A 25939-nucleotide genomic window follows, 5' to 3' on the forward strand; every position below is an offset into this window, starting at 1 on the left:
GATTTGCAAATCTGGGGACTGTCCCCGTAACCAGGGACATCTGGTAACCCTACTCTATAAGGTGCTACTGGGCATTTTTTTTATTTATTTCCACTGCATCGGACCAACACTGCTACCCACCTGAATTTGAAAAGGAAAGTAACACTTGTGCTGCGTAGCCAATGCACAGCTATTGCAACCCTACAGATAAATAAAAGAGTGAAACTGTTTCCTGTTCCCACTCTGATCATCTGCTGCTTTGAGATTCCTTGGCCGGAGAGAGAACGTTCCCAGCTGTTTCCACTGATCAGGATTTGTGAAAACCAAGAAGGGTGGAGCAGCTACATTCCTCTTGCTTCGGGCTCATCACTCAAACAAGCACAAGTGTTCAAAAACCCTTTGAGTCCAAGGAAACCTCATTTTACTGTCTACATGGATGAAGCAGGGGACAGGTTGGGAAGACGGCAACTCTCACGGTTGCTCCCCCCTGCCCCAAAGTGATGAGAGCTCTCAGCTTTTGTGTTATATAGAAAATTTTGCCTTACATCTAGCTCAGCAATGTCCACAGCTGCTTTCTAAGGTTTTGTGCCTCTCACTTCGCAGCCTCACCTAGAGCCAGCACCTTAAGGTGATTCAGAGCAAGCTCTGCTCTGTCCTGAAGTCCACCCTACACCAGCTGATACCAAAGTGGTGCTCTCCAAATATTTTGGTCTGCAACTCCCTTCAGCCCCAGCCAGGATTTTACTACCTTACAACACTCCAACCATCTGCGAGTGGAAGAACAGGATATCTTACACAGTTGACTGTCCCAAAATTTATTCATCTTTTACCATGGAGATGTTTTTTGATGCACTGGGAGGTCGCCCAGGAGGGAATGCAACACTTTGGGTGAGAAAGGTTTCCCCATCCAAGTTATAAAACAGAACCATGTTAAGCGGCCTACTTTTTTTGGAAGAACACAACTGAGTTTTGTTCAGCCATGTAACAAGGCGACGGGGACGGAGGACTAGATTAGGGAAATTTGAGGACTCGGATCTTGAAGTCTCCTTCCACCGCAATGTACTCGATGGTCTTCAGGCCCAGCCGGTTGAGGAAGGAGATTTCGTGGCCCTCTGCCAGAAGCACCTTGATCTCACCCGGAAGAAAGGTGAAGGAAAGCTGCAAGAAGCAAAAGAAAGAATCATGACGAGTGTGGGAGACGCCATTTTTATTTTTATTTTACATGCCCCAAAGGGGAATGGCAGCCATTTTGTAGACAGTGTGAGTGGCCGTCCAGAGAGTGTCCATTGGCATCTTCATCACATCAACATACTGCCTCCCTGCATAATTAGGGAAGTTTTCAATGTTGGATGTTTTATTGTGTTTTTAATATTCTGTTAGGAGTCGCCCAGAGTGGCTGAGGAAACCCAGCCAGGGTATAAATAATAAATAAAGTATTTATTATTATTATTATTATTATTATTATTATTATTATTAAGCCAGGAATCCCAGGAAAGCCACCTGCCTGCCTGTTCCACTCGCCTCCATTGGAGTGGACGAGTAGATTTTATTTCTATGCCACTTTTCATTCAAATTAATCTCAAAGCTGCTCACAAACGATAAATAGCAATGACATAATATAACAGAACATCACAAACACAGCATTGATCATATAAAATAATTAACAAATCATCAGGCAAATAATCACCAATAAAACAATCAGAGTCTATAAAACACTAACAAAACTGCAACTAAAAAATAAAATGAACATCCCCAATACAGTGGTACCCCGCAAGACGAATGCCTCGGAAGACGAAAAACTCGCTAGACGAAAGGGTTTTTCGTTTTCTGAGGTGCTTCGCAAGACGGATTTTCCTAAGGGCTTGCTTCGCAAGACGAAATGGCCCTGCCTCTCGTGTCATGGCGACGGTCACTGCACGCATGCTCGCTTCCCCGCTCCTCCGGCTCCCTCCCACCTTCCGGCTGCCGACTCCTCCGGCTCCCTCCGACCTTCCGGCTGACGGTTACGCTGCTGCCCACGCCCCTCGCGCGCTCCCCTCAGAGAGCCGTTGCCGCCAGCGCCTCTCTCTCCCTGGAGTCGCGCTCCTGAGCCCCGCCGCCCTCCAGCAGCCGCGTCGCGCGGTGGCCACAACGCGCGGGTGAGTCCGAGGTACCGGCTGCGGCAGCTGCCCTGCTTCTCCCCGCCCCTCCCCGCCGTTGTCAGTGTTTAACTGCAGTGGTGCTTCGCAAGACGAAAAAACTCGCACAATGAAAAAACTCGCGGAACGAATTAATTTTGTCTTGCGAGGCACCACTGTATATGCATTTTTCTGCACATCTTCAGTAAATGCATTTGGTATGAGCCCTCACCTGAACTTTGCCATCCTGCTCAAAAGGGAAGTCGCTTTCTCGCTGCTCTTCTCCCCATTCCCCATTTTCCTTAGAGTTGCAGACGATGGTGTTCACATCCCCCTTGCAGTCAAAACGCGGGTTGAAGTGAAGGGCGATGTTGTCGCAGTCTTGGCCCAGATTCACAACAAACCTTGGAAAGAATGGCAGACAGAACTGTGGCTGTATGTGTCTGAATTCACATGCGTGACAAGCACTCATGTGTCCACACACACACACACACCAACAAGAGCTTTGGGATCTTTTGCTAGCGCTATAACATGTGTCCGTTTACGAATATGTGTTTGCCTCTATTCCTGCCTAAATAAAACCCGACATCCAATAACGTTGTTTTATTCTGGGCTGGCAATCCTAAAGACAGCCGAAATGCCAGACAGGCCACCCAATAATTTTTATAGAGAAAATCCAATAGATTTACCCTTAAAATGGTTGAGAGGGAAATCAAAAAAGAAAGCTCAGTTTATTACACAAAGTGAAAATTGCAGAATTCATGCATGCCGTTTCAGACGGTAAAATTACAATTTAAGCAGGCAGCAAATCCTACCACACGTACGCAGAATTGCAGAATTCATGCATGCCGTTTCAGACGGTAAAATTACAATTTAAGCAGGCAGCAAATCCTACCACACGTACGCAGAATTGCAGAATTCATGCATGCCGTTTCAGACGGTAAAATTACAATTTAAGCAGGCAGCAAATCCTACCACACGTACGCAGAATTGCAGAATTCATGCATGCCGTTTCAGACGGTAAAATTACAATTTAAGCAGGCAGCAAATCCTACCACACGTACGCACCTTGATCTGGAGAGGGACAGAACCCCTAACTATTTTCAAAGCCTGGCATGGGCCTGACAATTTTGCCAGAGAACCCACACTAATAGCAAGTTAAGAAATTGAGGGGGGGGGGGGAGACAGAATAGATCTGTCCTTGAGGTGTTTGCTGATTCCTTGGGACCTAGGAGAGCCCACCAGCTGTTCTGAACTTGGTGTATTTATAATATTTCTTGCTAATACATCTTTAGTGAGGAATGGAGGGGTGCTTGAGATGAGCAATTCCAGTAGCTCTTGTTGTCTTTCCCCCAGAGTTCCCGCCCAGCTCAACCATTTTGCAAATTAGTTTGAATGAAACTCACCCTTGTGAGCTTTGACTGCACTGGGTGATGGGAATTGTAGTCCCAAAACATCGGGAGGGCTGAGTTTGACCATGCCTGGTCTACTGATGGCCCCCATCCAAGAATTGGGATAGACCAGGCACAGGCAAACTCAGCCCTCCAGATGTTTTGGGACTACAATTCCCATCATCCCTGACCACTGGTCCTGTTAGCTAGGGATGATGGGAGTTGTAGGCCCAAAACATCTGGAGGGCTGAGTTTGTCTATGCCTGGAATAGACTCTACTTGGCAACTTGATGTACATGCATTGACCTTTATACAAGGCGTGCTCACGATGCTCCCCTAAATACCTTCAGGGCACGTTTTGAGATGAGGCTGGAATGAGGCTTGTACCAACGTCAAGTCATGTTTGTGATGGAGAATCTCATGTCATATTTAAAAATGGAAAACGAGCGAGGTCCCAACTAAAGAAGAATGGCAACTTAAGCTGACAGAATATGCGCAGCTCGCAGACTTAACAGATAGAATAAGAGAACAAGAAGAACATATGTCTAGAGAAGACTGGAAAACATTTATTGAATATATGGGGGGTGTACCCCTGAAAACGTTGGCAACATTAAGATAAATTCAACAGTGTAAATAAGTTTTGATGGATGAAATGATGGAATACTGAATGGTTTAGTTTTTGTAAAATATTCAGGGATTTATGATATGCAAAATAAACCATGGAAAAAGAAGAAGGGGAGTCATTGATAATTTAAGGAAGTTAAAATGAGTATTTTAAATTGCAAAAAAGAAAATTCAGTAAAAATGAGAGAGAGAGAGAGAGAGAGAGAGAGAGAGAGAGAGAGAGTGTCTCATGTCATATTTAAGTTATGACAACCATTAAACTTATGCTATGCAATCTACAAAGCTAAACCATATTATAAGTTCCAACTGACACACCTATGTTCAGAAGAAACATGTGTCAGTAGCTTACTGGATTTTCATAGAAGCAGCAACTTCTATGCAGCTCCCTATAACAGGCATAGACACATGCTAGCTGGAATATCTTCTGTGTGATTTGGGCTCCATGAAAACACTTTGATTTTAAAATAAAAATAAAAAAACCAGGTTACACCACACATTGTTGCGGAGTATTCTGCAGCAATTATATGTCTCAAGCTGCAGGTAGACCGATGTTGTCAGGGGCTGGACTGAGGAGGAATGGTGGGGGACGCCCTCCACCTTCTCCTGAACCTTCCCAAGAGCAAGAGGACAGTATAGATCTAGAACAGTGGTTTGCAGAAGGCCATAGTTCAGAGGCTGCAGTGCAGAGAAGCTGGGAAATATTGGGAGAGGGACAGCAGGAAGAAGAAACACCAGGCCAGACACATCTAACAGACTCAGTGTCTTTGGATAGTGTCAGGGAACTGCCATCGGAGCGGGAGGTGGTGAGGGGGCTCCCGGACGATGGTGGAGAGGGTCCTAGTAGGAGGAGGGATAGCCCATCCGCTGGGGAAGGCAATCAGCGTAACACCAGTGGAGAAGGGGAGGAGATAGAGGAATCGGAGAGGTGGCTCCAGGACTCTTCGCAGGAGACCAGCGGAGAGGGCACAAGTGCTGCTTTGCCCACACCTACCTTGCGCAGAAAGCTTTCGCGCAGGCAACGGGGGAGGAGACTGGGCGCCAAACAGCTTTTATGTTGGAAGCGGTTTAAGAAACGCCCACTGACGGATTCTGCCAGCGACTGAGGCAGCCACAGAATAGAGGCTGTCCTGTCAGAAAGGGTTCAACTATGCAACCTAGCCACGAGTAAAGGCAACTTACGCACAAGCAATCCCTAGAACCATTACAGAGAGCATTCCTGATTCCGCACTCCGAGGACCAGGCGTGCATTAAGCGTAGTAGAACAGAAGGCTCAGAAGCAGAAAGCTCAGATTAGCCATTATAAGGATGACGTAGAATAGGAGGGATTGTTGTGGTTCTGGACAGTTAGGAGTTAACACTCCAGGAGCGTTCTGATTCACTGGGTGCACTGCCCAAATGACCCGGGCATTTTCCTTTGATCTGTGCTCTGTGGGGGGTTGAACTCTCTCTGGAGAGCAGTCTGTCTGAGAATGTGAGCAAGGTAGTTTTGTTTTTGTTAGAGACAGAAAGCTGTGAACTTGCAGCTAGATTCTGTAGGTTTTTCTTTTCTGTTTGTTATGCTTCTAAATAAAGAGTGATAGAATAGAAGCACCGGTGTTGAGTTGAGTTATTGGAGACACCACGTCGACACAGACAAGCCATTTTACGCTGCGTGTGAACTCTGCTACCATCCGGCAACTGAGAAGAGTGGCAGCTCGCGAGTGGAAGCGTGTGGGCGCCATTGGAAGTTTGTCAGAGTGGCAATAAATCAAATTTATTACATGGCCGTTGCAGCAGACTCAGTGGGATTTACAACCCACAAACTTTAAAAGGGATGGAGGGGGTTGGACTTTAGTTGGAGCAATGCCATTATTTTAGGGAGGCTGCATTCCTTCGTCTCTGTGATCTATGGAATAAATTACTTGGTAAGATTTCCTCTTGTTTGTCTGCTTACTGGCTGCCACTGGGGGAGGGATCAGATTCCCTGAAGCCTGAAAGATGAGGTGAAATGATGGAGCCTAAATCATGCTTCCCCATGACACGTATGGTACATAACTCATGCCAATGCCCAGCCCCACATTCCCCCTTCAATAAGTCACAACAAAAATGGAAGCAAGAAGAATTACCGACAAAAGAAGAATGGCAGATGAAATTGATGGACTATGCAGAATTGGATAAATTAACAGGAAGGATTCGAAACCTGCGGGACCAGAGATTCTTAGAAGACAGGAGTAAATATATGAACGATTTGAAAAGTAATAGTAAGTAGGACTACAAGATTTTTTGTAAGGAGGACTGTATGAAATATTTCAAGAAGGATTATGAGGAGAATTATTAGTTGATGATAAATAAGAGTAATAGATAAATTAAGAAATGCAGAATAAGTGATAAAAGAACAGAAAATCATCAGAGGTGTTGATGGAAGTCTAAAACATTGTATAGGATAAGAAGCTATGTTATATGATTGTTGGAAATGCTATGTTAAAAAAACTAATAAAAATTATTTTTAAAAAGTCACAACAACCTTGTAAGGTTCTCTTCTGGGCAGGCTTCCGAGGGCCATATGTCAGATGTGTGGAGGACCCCACTTGGCTCCTGTAACCTAAGGTTCCTCAGCCCACCACAAGCAGGAGCAAAAGCACCACAAGTCCCAGTATTACTTGGAGACACTTTCCCCTCCTTCTCAACTTACTCTTTGCAATCAGACAAGATCTTCCCCTTCACCTCAACCGTCTCTCCATGCTGAAGTTTCAGATGAGTAGCAACCAGTCCCTGCAGCAGGAGAGGAAAGACTTATTTGAGATTCAGGAGAGAAAGACAGGGCTGTCTTAAGCATATGTGGCGCCCGGGTGAAAAGATCTGCCCGGCGCCACCACCAGCCCCAGGTTTCCAAGACCCAGGTGCGCAGGAGGGCAGAGCCGGCTGGCTGCCACAGCGTCTCACTGGCTTGGTTGCCCCCAAACTCGCGGCGTAGAGCCGTCCGCAGCAGAAGAGCCCACCGCGAAGCTCCGACCAATGGGTGGGCTCTTCCCCAGAGTCAATTCTCGGGCCCTGGACTCTCGGCCTGGCGCCCCTGAGAGCCCAGCGCCCGGGTGCCCTGCACCCCTAGCGCCTATGGGTAAGACACACCTGGAGAAAGAGGACTGGAAATTAAAGCAAGAAAACCAAATTGAAAGTATGGATCATGTCTTTGCCCACCAGCCCTAACAGATAAGCTTCGGGGGGGGGGGGGTTATCAAGATATTCTTTTTTAAAGCATTTTCTTAAGTTCCTCATGTATTATTAAAGACATACCACATATGAAAAAAAAAACCCCAATCTTTTTATATGCAACAACAGCTGCCAGGGTTTTGATTGCTACTAAATGGAAATCTCAGGATACACCAACAAAGGATTTGTAAATTAAGTGAGTATATAGAATTGGCAAAATTAACTTCAATTATAAGATATCAATCAAATCAAAAGTTAAGAATGGAGTGGAAGTATTTCAAAGATGATATGTCAAAATATTGTTCTAAAAATGACACGTTAATAGGCTTAGACTAAAAAATGTAAGCAATAACAAAACCAATAAAGAAGGAAAAATGTGAATTTAACAAAACTAATTTATTATAGAATGCAAGGGGGGAAAGGTAGAAAGAAATATAAAGAAGTTGAATTGCTGTGGAGGGAAGTAGAGGGGGGGTTATAATTAAGTGTATAATTATGCCGCTGTTGTAATTTAGATATTTTATGTGAGGGAATCATTGGGAATTTTGGTTATTATGTATATATGTTAAGTTTCAATAAAGATCTTTGAAAATTTAAAAAAGAAAAGAAAATATGGATCATGGAGGAGCAGACTTCCCAATCGCTACAAGACAGGACAAAAGGAAGCAAACCAGCAATAAATAAATAGACAATAAATAGGAACCTCTTTAAGCTTGAGGGCCATATTTACTTTGTGGTTACTTTCCCGGGACCACATGCAAGTTGTGGGTGGGGGCAGAGGCCAATGTGGGTGGAGCTACCATCATAATTTCAAAAGTGCCATAATGGGGTACACACCCTTCTCTGTCCTCCAGCCAACCAGCCACTGTCAGAACTTAAGGACACACCCCTTAAATGCATAATTTTATTTGTATGCCACCTTTCCATAGTTAAAGCCATGAGCAAGGCGGCTTACAACCTTGGAGGGGAAAGCATAATTACAGTAAAGGTGTGTGTGTAGCACATACTACCAAATGACGACAGAGCAGTTTCTGTAAGAATAAGTAAGGTAAAGGTAAAGGGACCCTGACTATTAGGTCCAGTCATGACCAACTCTGGGGTTGCAGCGCTCATCTCGCTTTATTGGCCGAGGAAGCCGGCATACAGCTTCTGGGTCATGTGGCCGGCATGACTAAGCCGCTTCTGGCGAACCAGAGCAGCACATGGAAACGGCGTTTACCTTCCCGCCAGAGCGGTACCTATTTATCTACTTGCACTTTGACGTGCTTTCGAACTGCTAGGTTGGCAGGAGCAGGGACCGAGCAACGGGAGCTCACCCCGTCGCAGGGATTTGAACCACCGACCTTCCGATCGGCAAGTCCTAGGCTCTGTGGTTTAACCCACAGCGCCACCCGCGTCCCTATAATTACAGTAGTCATAAACAATAAATAAAACCTCAAAATACACACCAAAATTAAACACTTTCCACATAGAACCATAGAATCATAGAAATGTTGAGTTGGAAGGGACCCCCGGGTTCCTCTATTATTGGGTTGCCATATTTAAAAAAGTGAAAATTCGGACACAAAGTTGTTGAGTTTTATCTCAAAAGAAGTAGTTGTTTTTGAGCTGTTTTTAATGAAATTCACCAAAATCTACACTTCCAACATGGGTTGCCAAATGTCCAGATTTCCCCAGACATTTCAGCTATTTCTGCCCTGACACTGTTTCTGACTTCCGAATCCTGGCTATGTCCTGGAAATTCCAGCCATATGGCAACCCATCTGTTCCAACCCTCCGCAGCGCAGGAATCTCTCCCACAGCTGGGTGGGCTTGAACTACCAACATAAGATCTAAAGTTAAGATACAAAAAATTAGTATCAAAAACCAGCAAGAACCTCACCCCCCCAAAAAAAACCACTAAGCAGTACTCCAACACCCTAGTCAGTTCAGCAGCCTCAGATTTTGCAGCTGGAGTCAGTCCGAGGCGTCCCAGACCAGGTGGGCAAAGACCTCCAGTGATTTTTGTGTAACGGGTCTCTCCAAACCAGGATGGCCTTGGCTAACTGCAACTGGATCAATCCTCTTTGCCCAGCTAAAAACAAGTGCTGGCCATAGCAGTTAAAATTTGCGTTCAGACTCCACAGCTAGCCCCTCTTGAATGAGCCACCAATGCATGCAGTCCCTGGGAAAATGGAAATGAGAATACAGGACCAAGGAAGCAGCAGCGGCTAAGCCAGGTAGGAATAGACAGGGCTTGTCCACACTTTGGCTTGCCCCATGCCTAGCAAGCACAGATCCAAGCGGTTTTGCCTTTGCTCCACCATTACCCCCTACAAAACCCGCTCTTTAGTGATAAATTGGAACAAATGGCAATCTGCAGAAAGCATGGCTGCCATTTCATAGGAACCATAGAATCAGAGTTGGAAGGGACCCTGGGCGTCATCTCGTTCATCCCCCTGCAATGCAGGAACACGCACCTGTCCCGAATGGGGATCAAACCTGAGACCTAGGCACGATCAGCACTATGCTCTAACCGATGGAGCTATCCAGCATTTGTTCCAATTCAGCACTAAGTTGCTAGTTTCCCCAGCACCACTCTTTCAGTCCAAATCAGAACCCTAAATGTGTTTAGAGTTAGATCTGTGGGTTAAACCACAGAGCCTAGGGCTTGCCGATCAGAAGGTTGGCGGTTCAAATCCCCGCAACGGGGTGAGCTCCCGTTGCTCAGTCCCTGCTCCTGCCAACCTAGCAGTTCGAAACCACGTCAAAGTGCAAGTAGATAAGTAGGTACCACTCCATCAGGAAGGAAAATCGTGTTTCCCTGCGCTGCTCTGGTTCACCAGAAGAAGCTTAGTCATGCTGGCCACATGACCTGAAAGATGTACGCCAGCTCCCTCGGCCAATAAAGCCAGATGAATGCCGCAACCCCAGTGTCATCCGCGACTGGACCTAGTGGTCAAGGGTCCCTTTACCTTTTATCCTGTGAGAAGGTAGCCACCAGATTCACTGTGAAATTAAAATGCTGAGGAGCATCGTTCAGTACGGTGAGTTTACACACTGGGCTTTAGAAATCCCCTGTATTCTGTGAGGTCCTTACTGTGAGGTCCTTACTTAAAACCTTGGCTCACAGCCCCTTTGAGCATGCAAAAAAGTCTTTTTGTTCTCGTTGTTGCATGCATTCATCTCTTCAGTTACCTTTGTCTCTCCTGCAATAATAAGCTCTTTAGGACAAGACACCAATCTTTTTTAGAAAGCTGTGTGTGTGTGTGTGTGTGTGTGTGTGTGTGTGATCAGTTGCACAGCACCATCAACAGAGATCAGTCCCGCTGACAAAGCACCAAGAATGTTCACTTAAGAAACCAGAAACAAGAAGAAATGCAAGGTGCACACAACAGTGATCAGGAAACAGGCTAACCTTTCTCCAAAGAGAACAACCCGAGAACATCAGGAGAACCTGTTAGATGAAGCCAATAACCCATCTAATCTATCTACCATCCTATTCTTACAGTGGTCAACCAAATGCCCATGGGAAATCTGCAAGCAGGACCTGGGCACAAGAGCCCTCTCCCTTCCTACAGTTTCCAATAACTGGTATTCAGAACCATTACTGCCTCTGACCAGCTACTTATTAATCCCCCTTAGTTCTCCAGCCCTGCTCAGTTACAGTAGCACATTTTACAACCTCAGCAGCAACAGCCTGCTGTCCTAACAGCAACAATCCAGGACTCACACACTCCATGATGTCGTCCTCCTAGGGTCCAGCCAGTGAATAAAGGCAGCAAGGCTCTCTTCCCTCTATTCTCAGCTCTGTGACTCAGCGAAAGAAGTCAAGGCAGCTGCCTTTTTAAAGGACTCAGCCAGGAAGACCCCCCCCCACCAGCTGTTTTTAAATAGCTGGGCAAACTGCACCACATGACTGAAAGTGTGTGTTGTGAGTGGAGGGTCTGCTCAGATATCCAGAAATTCAAGCTGGGGGAAATCAGAGTCAATGGGCAAAAAAAAACACCCCCAACCCCCTAACCTGCTTCAGATGAATGGGAACATTGATAACAAACACAAGCGGCTGACACTATTTCTGTGTGCAATCGATGCCAGCAACCTCCTGGCTGGCATTCGCTGAAACATTTGTTCATTGTTTGATCTGGGTTTTGGCTGGCAGCAGAAAAGCAGGCAGCATGAGACACTGGAAAGACTTAGATGTAAATCACTTTTATTGGCTTTCAGTGAGGTAAGGCAAGACCCAAAAGTAGCCTTGCATGGTCAACGCTCCTGGTTCACAAAGATTTGCGCAAAAGTTGGAAGCGCAGCTTAACCAGAAAGCTTTAAAAAGTCTATATGTTCTTGGGAAATGTAAAAAAAGTAGATGGGGATTATTTTCATATGTGGTGGACCTGTGATAAGGTTAAAAAATTCTGGGAATCAATTTATAATGAACTCAAACAAATATTTAGGTATAAAAAAAGGTAAAGGTACCCCTGCCCGTACGGGCCAGTCTTGACAGACTCTCGGGTTGTGCGCCCATCTCACTCAAGAGGCCGGGGGCCAGCGCTGTCCGAAGACACTTCCGGGTCACGTGGCCAGCATGACAAGCTGCATCTGGCGAGCCAGAGCCGCACACGGAACGCCGTTTACCTTCCCGCTAGTAAGCGGTCCCTATTTATCTACTTGCCCCCGGGGGTGCTTTCGAACTGCTAGGTTGGCAGGTGCTGGAACCGAACAACGGGAGCGCACCCTGCCGCGGGGATTCGAACCGCTGACCTTTCGATCGGCAAGCCCTAGGCGCTGAGGCTTTAACCCACAGCGCCACCCGCATCCCTATTTAGGTATACTTTCCCCAAAAGACCGGAAGCATGTCTATTAGGTTTAATAGGAATGGAAATCAAAATGGGAGACCAAAATCTGTTTTTGTATGCTACGGCTGCCGCAAGAACCAGTGGTGTAGCGTGGGTTGTCAGCACCCGGGGCAAGGCAAGTAATTTGTGCCCCCTAACCCGTGGATTTTAGCACTCGGGCAGAGAGCTGCAAGTGCGGCCCCCCCCCCCCAGATGTTGCGGCCGGTGCGGCCGGCCCCCCCTGCACCCCCCACGCTACGCCACTGCGCAAGAACCCTCCTGGCCCAAAGATGGAAAACACAAGACACAGATGGAAAACACAAAGATGGAAAACACAGGTGAAGTTGAAGTTGACAGAATATGCAGAACTTGCCAAATTGTCAGGGAGGGTCCGGGACCAGGAAGATCAAAGATACCAAAATAACTGGAGTAAATTTACTGAATATTTAAAGGAGAATTGTAAAGAGGTTAAGTCACTAGCAGGATTGACATAATACCTTCAATGTATAATAGCACTATTGTGAGATTGATGTGCGCAATAGAAAGGGGTTAAATATACCAATTGCTGGGAGGGAGGGGAGTCACGACTCGGCAGAGTCAAAGGGAATGTATGGCATTAATATGGTTTGTTGGAAAAGAATATGTAAGGAAAACAATAAAAATTTACTTGGAAAAAAAAGTCATTATGTTCCTGAACTCCAAAGTTCAGGAATGATTTGGTATACCCCATATGGTATGTCTCTGTGGTTGGAAGTCTTTGTCCCTTTGGAGACAAACAAAGGGGTTTGTTGTTGTTTTATTCGTACCTCACTCATCTGACTGGGTTGCCCCAAGCCCCTCTGGGTGGTAAATTAGATTCTGTTTAAGTGAGAATTCTCACTTCTCAAACTAATACATTACCTGAAACACCAGAATCCTTCAAGCTTTGCATTTCTCCAAATTTTGTGACGCAGTTCTCCAGCCAATGTGGTACAGAAATGCATATATTATGACCGTAACATAAAAATGCATGATATTAGGGAAACCTTCATGCAAAAATCTGTATGTTAAAAATCTGCATACAGAAGTGTGTGTGTTGTGAGAAATTTGCACAGATATACTGTTGAATTTTCATGGGGATATTTATTTCAGTGTAGTTTGCTGTGGAAATCTAACTGGACACTGTAAAAAGGAGAGAAACCAAATTTGACAGACTCGCCCTACTGGACCAACATTCTCTGATCAAGGTTGTTGTGCTTGTGCAACACTTGCGAAGAACCTCAAATGAGAATAACAAGTAAGGAAATCAGGATGTAACCCCCAAAATTAGCTCTGGGACACCATAAATCATACACCCATTGCATTTAAGAGAGTATTCTCTGAAGGGCTGGGTTGATTCCTGTCCAGCCCAAAGCTCAACTCTGTCTGCAAGGCACTGAAAAGTAAGTACACCCCCAATATCTAAAATAAGTTTAAAAATAATAACTGGGGGTGCCTATGCCCAAATTTGTCCCAAATGACGGCAAATTGTAAGCAAGCACAATTCATTACATTGCACAACATCATTGCTGACCACAAGACACATCTGTTAAGGCACAGGTCTGAGCTTCCAGATTTCCATCTTTGTGGAACTTGAGTCAACATGCTCTTGCCTTCGTATCTTAAACCGGCAGGCTTTTCGATAATTGAATTAATAAACATCCCTTTAATGATCCCTCCAGAGATTCTGAAAAAATGGCAAAAATGGCAAAGTGATCTTTGAACGGTCCAGGAAAAGCAAGCATATCTGGGCAGAGTCAAAGAAGCAGTTGTTTGTGGAATAAAAGACCTTGAAGCAACAAAGCACCTACAGAGAAGGAACAGATTGTTTCCCAGGAAGAGTTCTGCCCTGCCTTTGCTGGAATCTTTTGGCAATCTTTGGAACATTATCACCCCCTTGGGAATTCAACACACAGGAAGAGGAATGCACCTGCAAGCTTATGTCCACTTTCTCTTCTTCTTCTTCTATTTAACCCATGGGTAGGTAAACTAAGGCCTGGGGGACGGATCAATCCCATTTGCCTTCTAAATTTAGCCCACGGACAGTCCGGGAATCAGCGTGTTTTTACATGAGTAGAATGTGTGCTTTTATTTAAAATGCATCTCTGGGTTATTTCCCACCCGGAAACCTGCGTCCCCACTGTGGAAGGACATGTGGATCCAATACTGGCCTCCACAGTCACTTACGGAATCACTGTTAAGACCATGTGCATGGAAGACAATCTTACTCGGCTATGAGGGATTGCCAAAGAAGACGACAACAACAACATTCCCTGGAGGCTGGAACTGCCACCTCCTTGGCAGACCCCTCCATGCCACGTCTACAGCAACCTCTTGGCAAATAGGAGGCACTGCATGTCCCTTCTCACCCTTGTTCCCTGCTATGTACTAACCTTGGATTCTAGAACAATAGGCAAGTAGGATCGTAGAATGCAACAACTGATTGGCTTGCAGGGGAAGACCAATCAGGCTCCAGGAAGAAGTTAATCAGCCTATTAGGCTGGTAGGATCGTAGAATGCAACAACTGATTGGCCTGCAGGAAAAGACCAATCAGGCTCCAGGAGGGAAGCAGAATCAGCCAATCAGACGGGACTCATTGTGTAAATAATGTATATAAAAGCCTGAGGTTTGAGGGGAAATTAAATCACTGTTTTACAAGCTGCAATAAAGAACATGAAATCACTACAGGACTCCGAGTATATTTCACTGACAACGAAGGTGGGATCCATGTAATCATCATCCCCCCCCCCCTTGATCCTGATGTAGATCTTCACTCACCCTGCTTCTTCCCTGACAGGGCAGGGGGACACCATTTTATAATTCCCCTCAGGTGCCAAAATGTCTCGGGACAGCTCTGCCTGTCTCTTATTCCACATTGCTGATGATGGCTCTTCTCCACCAGGTGTAACATTACTTTATTTGCCCCATTCTCTGTCCTGCACACACTTCTAAAGCCCAGCCTGTCAGCTCACTGTTCCGAAGGATGTTTCTTAGTATTTTAATCCCGCAGTGGATCTGGCAGCCTCCACTTCACAGAATAGCTGCCTCTAAACACATTTAGCAACATTTATTCGAGGAGAGAATTGTGCCCTAGATGCATATAGTGAGCTCAGTCAGGAGAGCATGAGACTCCCAGTCAAGCCCCACTTTGGGAAAAAGATCCCTGCATTGCAGAGGGTTGGACTTGACACTCAGGATTCCTTCCAACAATTCTACAATGTTATGTTTTTAATAATAATAATAATAATAATAATAATAATAATATTTTATTTATACCCCACCCTTCCCGGTTCAAAAACCGGGCTCAGGGCGGCTAACAACAAATTTAAAACACTTAATTATAAAAGCAGCATAAAATACAGTATAAAAACATGAACAATAAAATTCAAAAATTAATTGAGGGGAAATAAGCATTAGATAATCCCCAGGGCTAGCTAGCTGAATTAGTCCTACTTGCGCCAGCGAGGCGGCCAGGGGAGAATTAGTTGTGGGGTCTCAGAGCGGGTGATCTTCATAAAAGGGGAAGGGAAGAGAAGGGAAGGGAAATAAAAGATCAGGCTGAATTCAAATTAAAGGCCAGGTGGAATAGCTCTGTCTTACAGGCCCGACGGAAGGAGGTTAAATCCTGAAGGGCCCTAGTTTCATGGGACAGAGCATTCCACCAGGTCGGAGCCATCACTGAAAAGGCCCTGGCCCTGGTGGAGGATAGTCTGACTTCCTTAGGGCCCGGGACCTCTAAACTATGGTTATTCATGGACCTTAAGGTCCTCTGCGGGTCATACTAGGAGAGGCGGTCCCGTAGATACGAGGGCTGGAAGTTACCCAGAGTGGCTGGGGCAACCCAGTCAGATGGGTGGGGTATATTATTATTGGTAAGCCTTCAAATGAACTCCTCCCCACTACTTTATTTTTACTTAAAAACTCCCCGGGGAGGTGGTGCTGGAAGAAAGGGTTGTTTAACTCTCCCACATCAACTGTTTTCCAGATTCAAAGAGCACCCCATCTCCAAAGCCACTGCGGGAAGGCCATAGGTAGACCTGAAGCAAAAATATAAAAACTTTGTTGTTGTCGTTTAGTTGTGTCCGACTCTTCATGACCCCATGGACCAGAGCACGCCAGGCACTCCTGTCTTCCACTGCCTCTAGCAGTTTGGTCAAACTCATGCTGGTAGCTTCGAGAACACCGTCCAACCATCTCGTCCTCTGTCGTCCCCTTCTCCTTGTGCCCTCCATCTTTCCCAACATCAGGGTCTTTTCCAGGGAGTCTTCTCTTCTCATGAGGTGGCCAAAGTATTGGAGCCTCAGCTTCACAATCTGTCCTTCCAGTGAGCACTCAGGGCTAATTTCCTTAAGAATGGATGCAATTTGATCTTCTTGCAGTCCATGGGACTCTCAAGAGTCTCCTCCAGCACCAGAATTCAAAAGCATCAATTCTTCGGCAATCAGCCTTCTTTATGGTCCAGCTCTCACTTCCATACATTACTACTGGGAAAACCAGAGCTTTAACTATATGGGCCTTTGTCGGCAAGGTGATGTCTCTGCTTTTTAAGATGCTGTCTAGGTTTGTCATTGCTTTTCTCCCAAGAAGCAGGCATCTTTTAATTTCGTGACTGCTGTCACCATCTGCAGTGATCATGGAGCCCAAGAAAGTAAAATCTCTCACTGCCTCCATTTCTTCCCCTTCTATTTGCCAGGAGGTGATGGGACCAGTGGCCATGATGTCAGTTTTTTTGATGTTGAGCTTCAGACCATATTTTGCGCTCTCCTCTTTCACCCTCATTAAAAGGTTCTTTAATTCCTCCTCACTTTCTGCCATCAAGGTTGTGTCATCTGCATATCTGAGGTTGTTGACATTTAAGTCCTTTAATAAGACCTGCAACTTGCTTCTGCCAATAGGTGGCACACTCAGCATTAGTTATTAGCAGTTATGTTTCAGAAAACAAGAACACACCTTGTAAACTGCATTTTAGGGGAGTAAAAGGATTTAATAGTAGGCTTCTTTGACTCTAGAGAAAAGAGAAAGCAGCAGCGTCTTGGCCTCGTTTCTCTTAAAAACATAGCAATGCATTTGTAAAGCCAAACTGAATTATATTTAAGATACCCTCCCATTTATACTGAACTGCCACAATTCAAGCAGAAAGTCACAGAAGAACATCTAAGTTTGCATGTGCCATCACATGCAAGCCTTAGCTAACTGAAGAGGACAACAAAATCCAAAAAAACTGCGGCTGAATCCCGTTTCGTATGTTTGATGCAGTTTTGCACAGTAAACACACCACCCCTCCCACTTCAGATGAGGACAACCTTTGATGCTGCTTCGTACAGAGGGGGGCCCCCTATCAAGATGGCCCCCGAGAGAGAAATGTTTGAGGTCAATGACTCAGGAAACCCCGGCAGAGCGGATCATGGCTTCCTCTTTGCTGTCAACCAAAAGCAGAAGAGCATAATCCAAAAGATGTTATAAAATACGGGGGGGGGGGCCCTCAGGACAGGGAGCCAAATGTGGCCCCCAGGACCTTCTTATCTGGCCCTTGGAAGTATGCCCAGGCTACAACCCTCACCAACCCATTAGATGTCAAGGAAATAAGCAACTATCTTACTTTTAAAAGACAACTGAAGGCAACCCTGTTTAGGGAATTTTTTATTGTTTAATGCTGTATTGTGTTTTTAATATTCGGTTGGAAGCCGCCCAGAGTGGCTGGGAAAACCCAGCCAGATGGGCGGGGAATAAATAATAATAAGAAATTTATTATTACTCTGTATTCCATGAGTTTTGCCTGGTTTCAATGTGTCCTTGAAATCTGACCATTTCTCTTGGTGGCCTTGATGGAGGACCAGAAAAGGCTGGGTGAGTGTGCAGAGAACCTGAAAGGTGAAATTCCCATGCGTTGGGCCTCTGACCCAATCAACTGTTCCCACATGGCAGCCCTCTGGAGGTTGTCTAGGACAGAATGAGGCCCTCAAGCTGAAAAACGGTTCACCATTCCCGTTCTAAAATCAAAACATGTGATGCGGCCTTTCTTTGAATAACACAATTGAATTTATTCATCCACAGGACGAGGGGGGACAAGTTTGAGGACTCTGAGGTTAATGTCTCCTTGCACTGCTATGTAGCTGATGACATCCAGGCCCACACGGTTGGGGAAGGTATATTCATGGCCCTCTGCCAAGACTTTTATCTCTGAAGAAAGAAAGGTGAAGGAGATCTGAAAGAAGCAGAAGGAGGAATCACAATTGGCGTTGGACACGAAACACTTATAACAAAGCCCGATGGTGTTTGAAGACATTCTGGAGACGTTCTGGAGACGTTCCGACTTGACCATTCAGTGTCCAGGTCTTGTGCAAGAGCATCATGAGCTCTTCATGGTGGCCGAGTTTGTGCCCTTCCAAAGCCCAAGAGCCAGACTTGACTTAACTCTACATGTTAATACATTAAAAGACTGTACAGCCATACCTTGGATCTGGCTGGGCTCCCAAACAAATCGGCTCCCAAACGATCGAAACCTGGGAGTGAGTGTTCCGGTTTCTGAACAATTTTTGGAAGCCGAACGTCTGGCAGAGTTTCCAATTGACTGCAGGATGCCCCTGCAGCCAATCAGAAGCTGCATCTTGGTTTTTGAATGGTTCTGGTTTAGACCACAGCACCACCTGCGTCCCTCTAGCTAGATTAGGGGACCATAATAGCCAAAGTATTGTTAGGGCAGCTAGCAGGGTGGCCTAGGAGGGTTGGTTGACTTGGTGTGAACTTGTGAGTTTAGCAGAGTCTACACCAACCTCAGGGACGCGGGTGGCACTGTGGGCTAAACCACAGAGCCTAGGACTTGCCGATCAGAAGGCCGCAGTTCGAATCCCCACGATGGGGTGAGCTCCCGTTGCTCAGTCTCTGCTCCTGCCAACCTAGAAGTTCGAAAGCACATCAAAGGCAAGTAGATAAATAGGTACCGCTCCGGTGGCAAGGTAAACGGTGTTTCCGTGCGCTGCTCTGGTTTGCCAGAAGCGGCTTAGTCATGCTGGCCACATGACCCAGAAGCTGTACGCCGGCTCCCTCGGCCAATAAAGCGAGATAAGCACCGCAACCCCAGAGTCGGCCACGACTGGACCTAATGGTCAGGGGTCCCTTTACTAAAGTGGTGGTATAGAATGCCATAGTTTAACCATGTGTTGTGTGAATACTTCCTTTTGTCTACCCTAATCCTTCTATAACTTATATTCATTGGATGGTCCTGGTATTCAGAATTACCAGTTTAAGTTTTGCTCTGTTTCTTGCTTTTCCAGCAACCCCAGAGTCGGCCACGACTGGACCTAATGGACAGGGGTCCCTTTACCTTTACATCAACCTCATCTTCTGGATGACAAGTCCCATCAGCCTGAGACAACACACCTGGAAGGCACCAGCTTGGCTAAAAAACAGCTGGGAAGGTGAGATCTTAGAAGACGACACACAGTGCGCTTCCAGTTGTCCTGTACATAGGCACTCCAAGTGCTGTTGGACTGCTGGCCCATCGTGCCTGACCACTGGGAAAGCTGGCTGGGGCTGATGGGAGTTTGGAGCGCAATGTCACCTGGAGGACCACAAGTCCACCCCCCCCCCGGCGCACCTCCACCATAATGGAACCAGGACTTGCAGAGAAACCACCCACCCACCCCACTTCTGCCAAGTCCTCACCTTGACTTTGCCGCCTTGCTCAAAAGGGAAGAAATTTAGTCTCTCCTCTTTCCCCCACTTCCCCAGCTTCTTGAAATTGCAGACAATGACGTTCACATCGGTCCGGTAGTTAAAGCGGGGGTTGAAGTGAAGGACGACGTTTTCACAGTCTTGGCCCAGATTCACAACAAAGCTTAGCAAGGATAACAGATACAAAGCAAGGATGCAGAGTGAAACCAGCAGAGCAACTAATACAGGCCCCCAGTACCAGGTATTGATATATGGGCTATGCAGTTAGGAGGTCTTCAACCCAAAGATTTAGGTTTCGTGAGAACTCTTAACTATAAAGCAAAGTTCTAGATTGCAGAGAATACAGTGGTACCTTGGGTTAAATATGCTTCAGGTTACCAACTCCGCTAACCCAGAAATACTACCTCGGGTTAAGAACTTTGCTTCAGGATGAGAACAGAAATCACACGCTGGCAGCGCAGCGGCAGCAGGAGGCCCCATTTGCTAAAGTGGTACCTCAGGTTAAGAACAGTTTCAGGTTAAGAACGGACCTCTGGAACGAATTAAGTACTTAACCCAAGGTACCACTGCAATGAAGTCTTTGTATGCCTGGAGCTGAATGTATATCCTGGGTAGGCAAACTAAGGCCTGGGGGCCAGATCCGGCCCACTCACCTTCTAAATCCGGCCCGCAGACAGTCTGGGTATCAGCGTGTTTTTACATGAGTAGAATGTGTCCTTTTATTTAAAATGCATCTCTGGGTTATTTGTGGGGCATAGGAATTTGTTCATCCCCCCCTCAAAATATAGTCCAGCCCCCCACAAGGTCTGAGGGACAGTGGACTGGCTCCCTGCTGGAAAGGTTTGCTGACCCCTGGTGTATATTGATGGGGTGGCAAGACAGAGCCCACTCCCTGCTTGTTGTGCCTTCCTTCTGCGTAGCTTTTAAGTTACTTAACTCATGCCAATCCCACAACCCCACATTCACCCTTAAAATAGCTTCTAATAGAATTGTAGAGTTGGGACCCAAAGGATCATCTAGTCCAAACCCCTGCAATGCAGGAACGTACAACAACCTTGCAATGTAAACTGACATTCTTATACCTCTACTGCAGATGAGGGCTAACAACTTGCAGAAAGTTGTGTCCAGGGCAGCTGTCTACCAGCTCCATCTGGTACACAGGCTGAGACCCTACCTGCCCGCTGACTGCCTCACCAGAGTGGTGCATGCTCTAGTTATCTCTTGCTTGGACTACTGCAATGCGCTCTATGTGGGGCTACCTTTGAAGGTGACCTGGAAACTACACCTAATCCAGAATGCGGCAGCTAGACTGGTGACTGGGAGCGGCTGCCAGGACCATATAACACCGGTCCTGAAAGACCCACATTGGCTCCTAGTACGTTTCCGTGCACAATTCAAAGTGTTGGTGCTGACCTTTAAAGCCGTAAACGGCCTCGGTCCAGTATACCTGAAGGAGCATCTCCACCCCCATCATTCAGCCTGGACACTGAGATCCAGCGCCAAGGGCCTTCTGGTGGTTCTCTCACTGTGAGAAGCCAAGTTACAGGGAACCAGGCAGAGGGCCTTCTCAGTAGTGGCGCCCACCCTGTGGAACACCCTCCCACCAGATGTCAAAGAGATAAACAACTACCACCATAGTTCTAGAAGACATCTGAAGGCAGCCCTGTTTAGGGAAGCTTTTAATGTTTGATGCATTACTGTATTTTAATATTTTGTTGGAAGTGCCCAGAGTGGCCGGGGAAGCCCAGCCGGATGGGCAGGGTATAAATAATAAATTATTATTATTATTATTAAGGGACCTAGCAGGGTAAGCAGAGCCTAGAGAAAAAATGGTCAAGGGGGCTATGTGTTCCCCACCTGCACATGTTTTGAAGGATTGGCAGATCAGCCGTCCCAACTGTATTTTGTTGGTTAAAGAGCATCTTCTGCAACCTGGTGCCCTTCAGGTCTTTGGGACAAGCCCCAGCCAGCATACCCAGCAGTCAGGAGTGATGGAATTTCAGTTCTGGAGGGCACAAAGTTGGGGAAGCCTGATCTAAAGGGTGGGAATTAATCCAATGAGTTCAGATTGCAAGGAGGAGTATTTCATAGAATAGAATCATAGAATCATAGAGTTGGAAGAGACCACAAGGGCCATCGAGTCCAGCCCCCTGCCAAGCAGGAAACACCATCAGAGCACTCCTGACATATGGTTGTCAAGCCTCTGCTTAAAGACCTCCAAAGAAGGAGACTCCACCACACTCCTTGGCAGCAAATTCCACCGTCGGACAGCTCTTACTGTCAGGAAGTTCTTCCTAATGTTTAGGTGGAATCTTCTTTCTTGTAGTTTGGATCCATTGCTCCGTGTCCGCTTCTCTGGAGCAGCAGAAAACAACCTTTCTCCCTCCTCTATGTGACATCCTTTTATATATTTGAACATGGCTATCATATCACCCCTTCACCTCCTCTCATGTGCACACTAGAACAGCAGGGAGGGGAATGAACCTTTTCCAGGTCAACGCAACATGCCAGAGGCAAACGTTGGTTGCAATTTTTACCTTTTACAGTGAGATGATTTCTATACACATTGTCACTCCTCTCTCCATCTGAGCAAGAGGCATATCGGAGTTCAAGGACACATTCCAGCCAGGCCAAAATACTTAGGAAGGGTGTGGAGCCAGGGAGCCAGGGAAATATGCAGTCCGAGACTTGAGAGCAGTACATGTGAAAAGGATCTAGGAGTCTTGGTTGACCACAAACTTGACATGAGCCAACAGTGTGACGCGGCAGCTAAAAAAGCCAATGCAATTCTGGGCTGCATCAATAGGAGTATAGCATCTAGATCAAGGGAAGTAATAGTGCCACTGTATTCTGCTCTGGTCAGACCTCACCTGGAGTACCGTGTCCAGTTCTGGGCACCACAGTTCAAGAAGGACACTGACAAACTGGAATGTGTCCAGAGGAGGGCAACCAAAATGGTCAAAGGCCTGGAAATGATGCCTTATGAAGAACGGCTAAGGGAGCTGGGCATGTTTAGCCTGGAGAAGAGGAGGTTAAGGGGTGATATGATGGCCATGTTCAAATATATAAAAGGGTGTCACATAGAGGAGGGAGAAAGGTGGTTTTCTGCTGCTCCAGAGAAGCGGACACGGAGCAATGGATCCAAACTACAAGAAAGAAGGTTCCACCTAAACATTAGGAAGAACTTCCTGACAGTAAGAGCTGTTTGACAGTGGAATTTGCTGCCAAGGAGTGTGGTGGAGTCTCCTTCTTTGGAGGTCTTTAAGCAGAGGCTTGACAACCATATGTCAGGAGTGCTCTGGTGGTGTTTCCTGCTTGGCAGGGGGTTGGACTCGATGGCCCTTGTGGTCTCTTCCAACTCTATGATTCTATGAGACAGGTCTGCGGGCCAGAGACAGAGAGAGATGGAGGGTCTCATCCTGCCCCAAGTCTGAGGTTCCTCACCACTGCAGTCCTGGGAACACTCTTCCCGCCTTTTCAGCTTACCTTTTGGCATCTTCCCAGCACCTCCCGTTCAATAGAACCGTGTCTCCGTGCAGAAGTTGAAGGTGGGTAGCAATCAGCTTCTACGGCAGGGGAAGCCAGGCAGGTTTTCAACCATAGCGATAGCATGGTGATATTTAGGAGAGACAGAGGAAAGGAGAGGGGAAATTAGTGCTGTTACAATCTTTGGCCAGGAAACAAATTGAGCCCATGAATCATGAGTGGAGAAGACTTTCCAATTTCTACAAGACAGGACCAAAGGATGCAGCCAGCAACAAACAAATAGACAAGAGCATAGGTAATACAGTGGTACCTCAGGTTACATACGCTTGAGGTTACAGACTCTGCTAACCCAGAAATAGTGCTTCAGGTTAAGAACTTTGCTTCAGGATGAGAACAGAAATCGGGCTCCAGCGGCGCAGCAGCAGCAGGCCCCATTAGCTAAAGTGATGCTTCAGGTTAAGAACAGTTTCAGGTTAAGAACGGACCTCCGGAACGAATTAAGTACTTAACCAGAGGTACCACTGTATCTCATTTGTCATAGGAGGGGCAGAGCAGGGTAAACTACACTAAAGTTTCCTACAATCAAGCAGTATATAAATTTTATGAAATAATAAAAAAATGACTTCATTCACTGGTTAAAAACACTGCAAGGCATCAGGAGCCAGGCTAACATTACCTCGCAGAAATTGCTTAGAAGGGTACCTGCACCTTTTGCTCTATAACTTTCCTTCTAGTGGGCTAGAGATTTCCATTTTAAAAAATAGAAGCTCAGAGTCTGGGCCCCCTCACAGGCAAAGCTACATTTGCACACCTCCATCCCCTAAAATCACATTATACTTGCTTCTCCCACAGGTAAACTTTTGTTTCTAAGTTCAGTTGGACCCATCTTTTCATTTATGCTGGAAATCACCGTGCATTTTGATAATACGGCCTCGTCATTAACAGAGGAGAGAAAAAGAGTCCATTGAGCACATGGCTTGAGAATATGGACAGATTAGCTACATATGAACGAATTGCATGTCGACGCAAATTAAGAATGGATAAATATGAAGAAATCTGGAATGAATATTTAAGCGATAAGGCGGATAGTGGGGGGAAGAGGGGGGAAGAGAGAGAGGTGGGAAAATATTGTTAAAAAGGTGCAGTCATAGGTATATTGGTGTATTTAAATCTGAATTGTCAAATTGTGTTATTATTGTTATTATGGTTTTTGTTGTAGTGTCTTTTGTGGTTGTTGTTGAGAGCCAGTGTGGTGTAGTGGTTGAGAGCGGTAGTCTTGTAATCTGGGGAACCGGGTTCGCGTCTCCGCTCCTCCACACAGTGGCATAGTGTGGGGGGTGCAGGGGGGGCCGGCCGCACCGGGCGCAACATCTGGGGGTTAGGGTTAGGGGGGCGCAAATCCACGGGTAAGGGGGCGCAAATTACTTGCCTTGCCCCGGGTGCTGACAACCCACACTACGCCACTGCCTCCACATGCAGCTGCTGGGTGACCTTGAGCTAGTCACACTTCTCTGAAGTTTCTCAGCCTCACTCACCTCACAGAGTGTTTGTTGTGGGGGAGGAAGGGAAAGGAGAATGTTAGCCGCTTTGAGACTCCTTAAAGGGAGTGAAAGGCGGGATATCAAATCCAAACTCCTCCTTCTTCTTGTTTGCATAAAAAAACAACAATTAAATAAATTTTAAAAAACAAACAAACAAAAACAGAGGAGAGTCCCACTGACTAAACACAAAAAAAGAATTTAGTAAGAAACTAGAAGCAACAAGACGGGGAAGGCTAGAAGTGCCACACATAGATTGTTTCCTAGCTGATAACTGTTAACTCATTCCCAAGCTGATAAGTTTCCAGCGCTGTTCAGTGCCTGTTGCTTGTATTACCACCTCAATACCAACTGTCTCCTAGTCTTACAGCAGCAACAGAGAACCCCGGACTCACCGTCTCCATGATACAATCTCGATAGGGTCCAGCAAGTAAGCAAGACTTTCTTCTCTCTGAGATTCAATAAATCAAGCCACTTCCAGCTGCTTTTTAAAAGGTTTCAGCAAAGACTCCCCAGCTGCCCTTAAATATCTGGGGAAATTGCATCACGTGACAAAAAGGTTATCCTCTGAGTGAAGACCTGCAGAAATGCAAGGAGGAAAAAATCAGTCAATGGGGTGGGAAGCTAGAGGCTTTCAAATGAATGGAAACACTAATCGTAAACCCCAACAGCTGATGCTACTTCTTAAGGTGCAATTGATCTCAGCAGCCTCCTGCCTTGGGCTCCTTGAAATATTTGGTCATTCCTTCTTTGATTTGGATTTTGGAAAGCAGCACAAGCAGCAAAGTCCGGCCGGCCAATTACCGGTAAATTAGAATTAGATGTAAATCGCTTTTATAGGCCTGCAGCAGGGAAGTGCTCCAGATATCTGCTGTAAACTTTTAATTTCAGCAGGGCGGTTCTGGGATACAGCAGAAAGAAGCAGGAAAGCTTAAAGAGAAAGCAAAGCACAAAATGTAGAAGGGCCACTTGGCTTTCTGTTCTTAGGTTCAATAACCATTTGGTGGCTGATATTCTTCCGGCACAGTGGACATTGCAGTCTGTTGCTTATTCCTACAAACTTTATGGGCCTGCAAAAGCACTATTTTAAACACTGGGAGCTGCCTTA

General features: G+C 46.1%; 2 protein-coding genes across 3 annotated transcripts; both read right to left on the minus strand.

The window, feature by feature from the left end:
• Nucleotides 1–778: 778 nt before the first annotated feature.
• Nucleotides 779–11149, minus strand: LOC310657720 (16 kDa beta-galactoside-binding lectin-like). 2 transcript variants are annotated; one of them, XM_083398837.1, is made up of 4 exons: nucleotides 11013–11149; nucleotides 6783–6862; nucleotides 2329–2500; nucleotides 779–1137 (listed from the first exon to the last, which is right to left on the minus strand). In XM_083398837.1, the coding sequence occupies exons 1-4, from the start codon at nucleotides 11019–11021 to the stop codon at nucleotides 991–993; spliced, it is 408 nt and encodes a 135-aa protein (XP_083254963.1). In that variant the 5' UTR covers nucleotides 11022–11149; the 3' UTR covers nucleotides 779–990. The 2 variants fall into 2 exon arrangements, with proteins under 2 accessions (XP_083254963.1, XP_083254962.1); XM_083398836.1 differs by having other exon boundaries at nucleotides 10962–11098.
• Nucleotides 11150–18173: 7024 nt separating this feature from the next.
• On the minus strand, nucleotides 18174–25334 carry LOC310657467 (16 kDa beta-galactoside-binding lectin-like; the record flags this gene model as incomplete). Its single annotated transcript, XM_083398063.1, has 4 exons — nucleotides 25227–25334; nucleotides 23294–23373; nucleotides 19799–19970; nucleotides 18174–18338 (listed from the first exon to the last, which is right to left on the minus strand). Exons 1-4 carry the CDS (start codon nucleotides 25233–25235, stop codon nucleotides 18174–18176), a joined length of 426 nt encoding a protein of 141 aa, XP_083254189.1. The 5' UTR covers nucleotides 25236–25334.
• Nucleotides 25335–25939: the final 605 nt, after the last annotated feature.

This window comes from Podarcis tiliguerta (genome assembly GCF_965153285.1).
Source record: "Podarcis tiliguerta genome assembly, chromosome: 9".
NCBI lineage: Eukaryota > Metazoa > Chordata > Lepidosauria > Squamata > Lacertidae > Podarcis > Podarcis tiliguerta.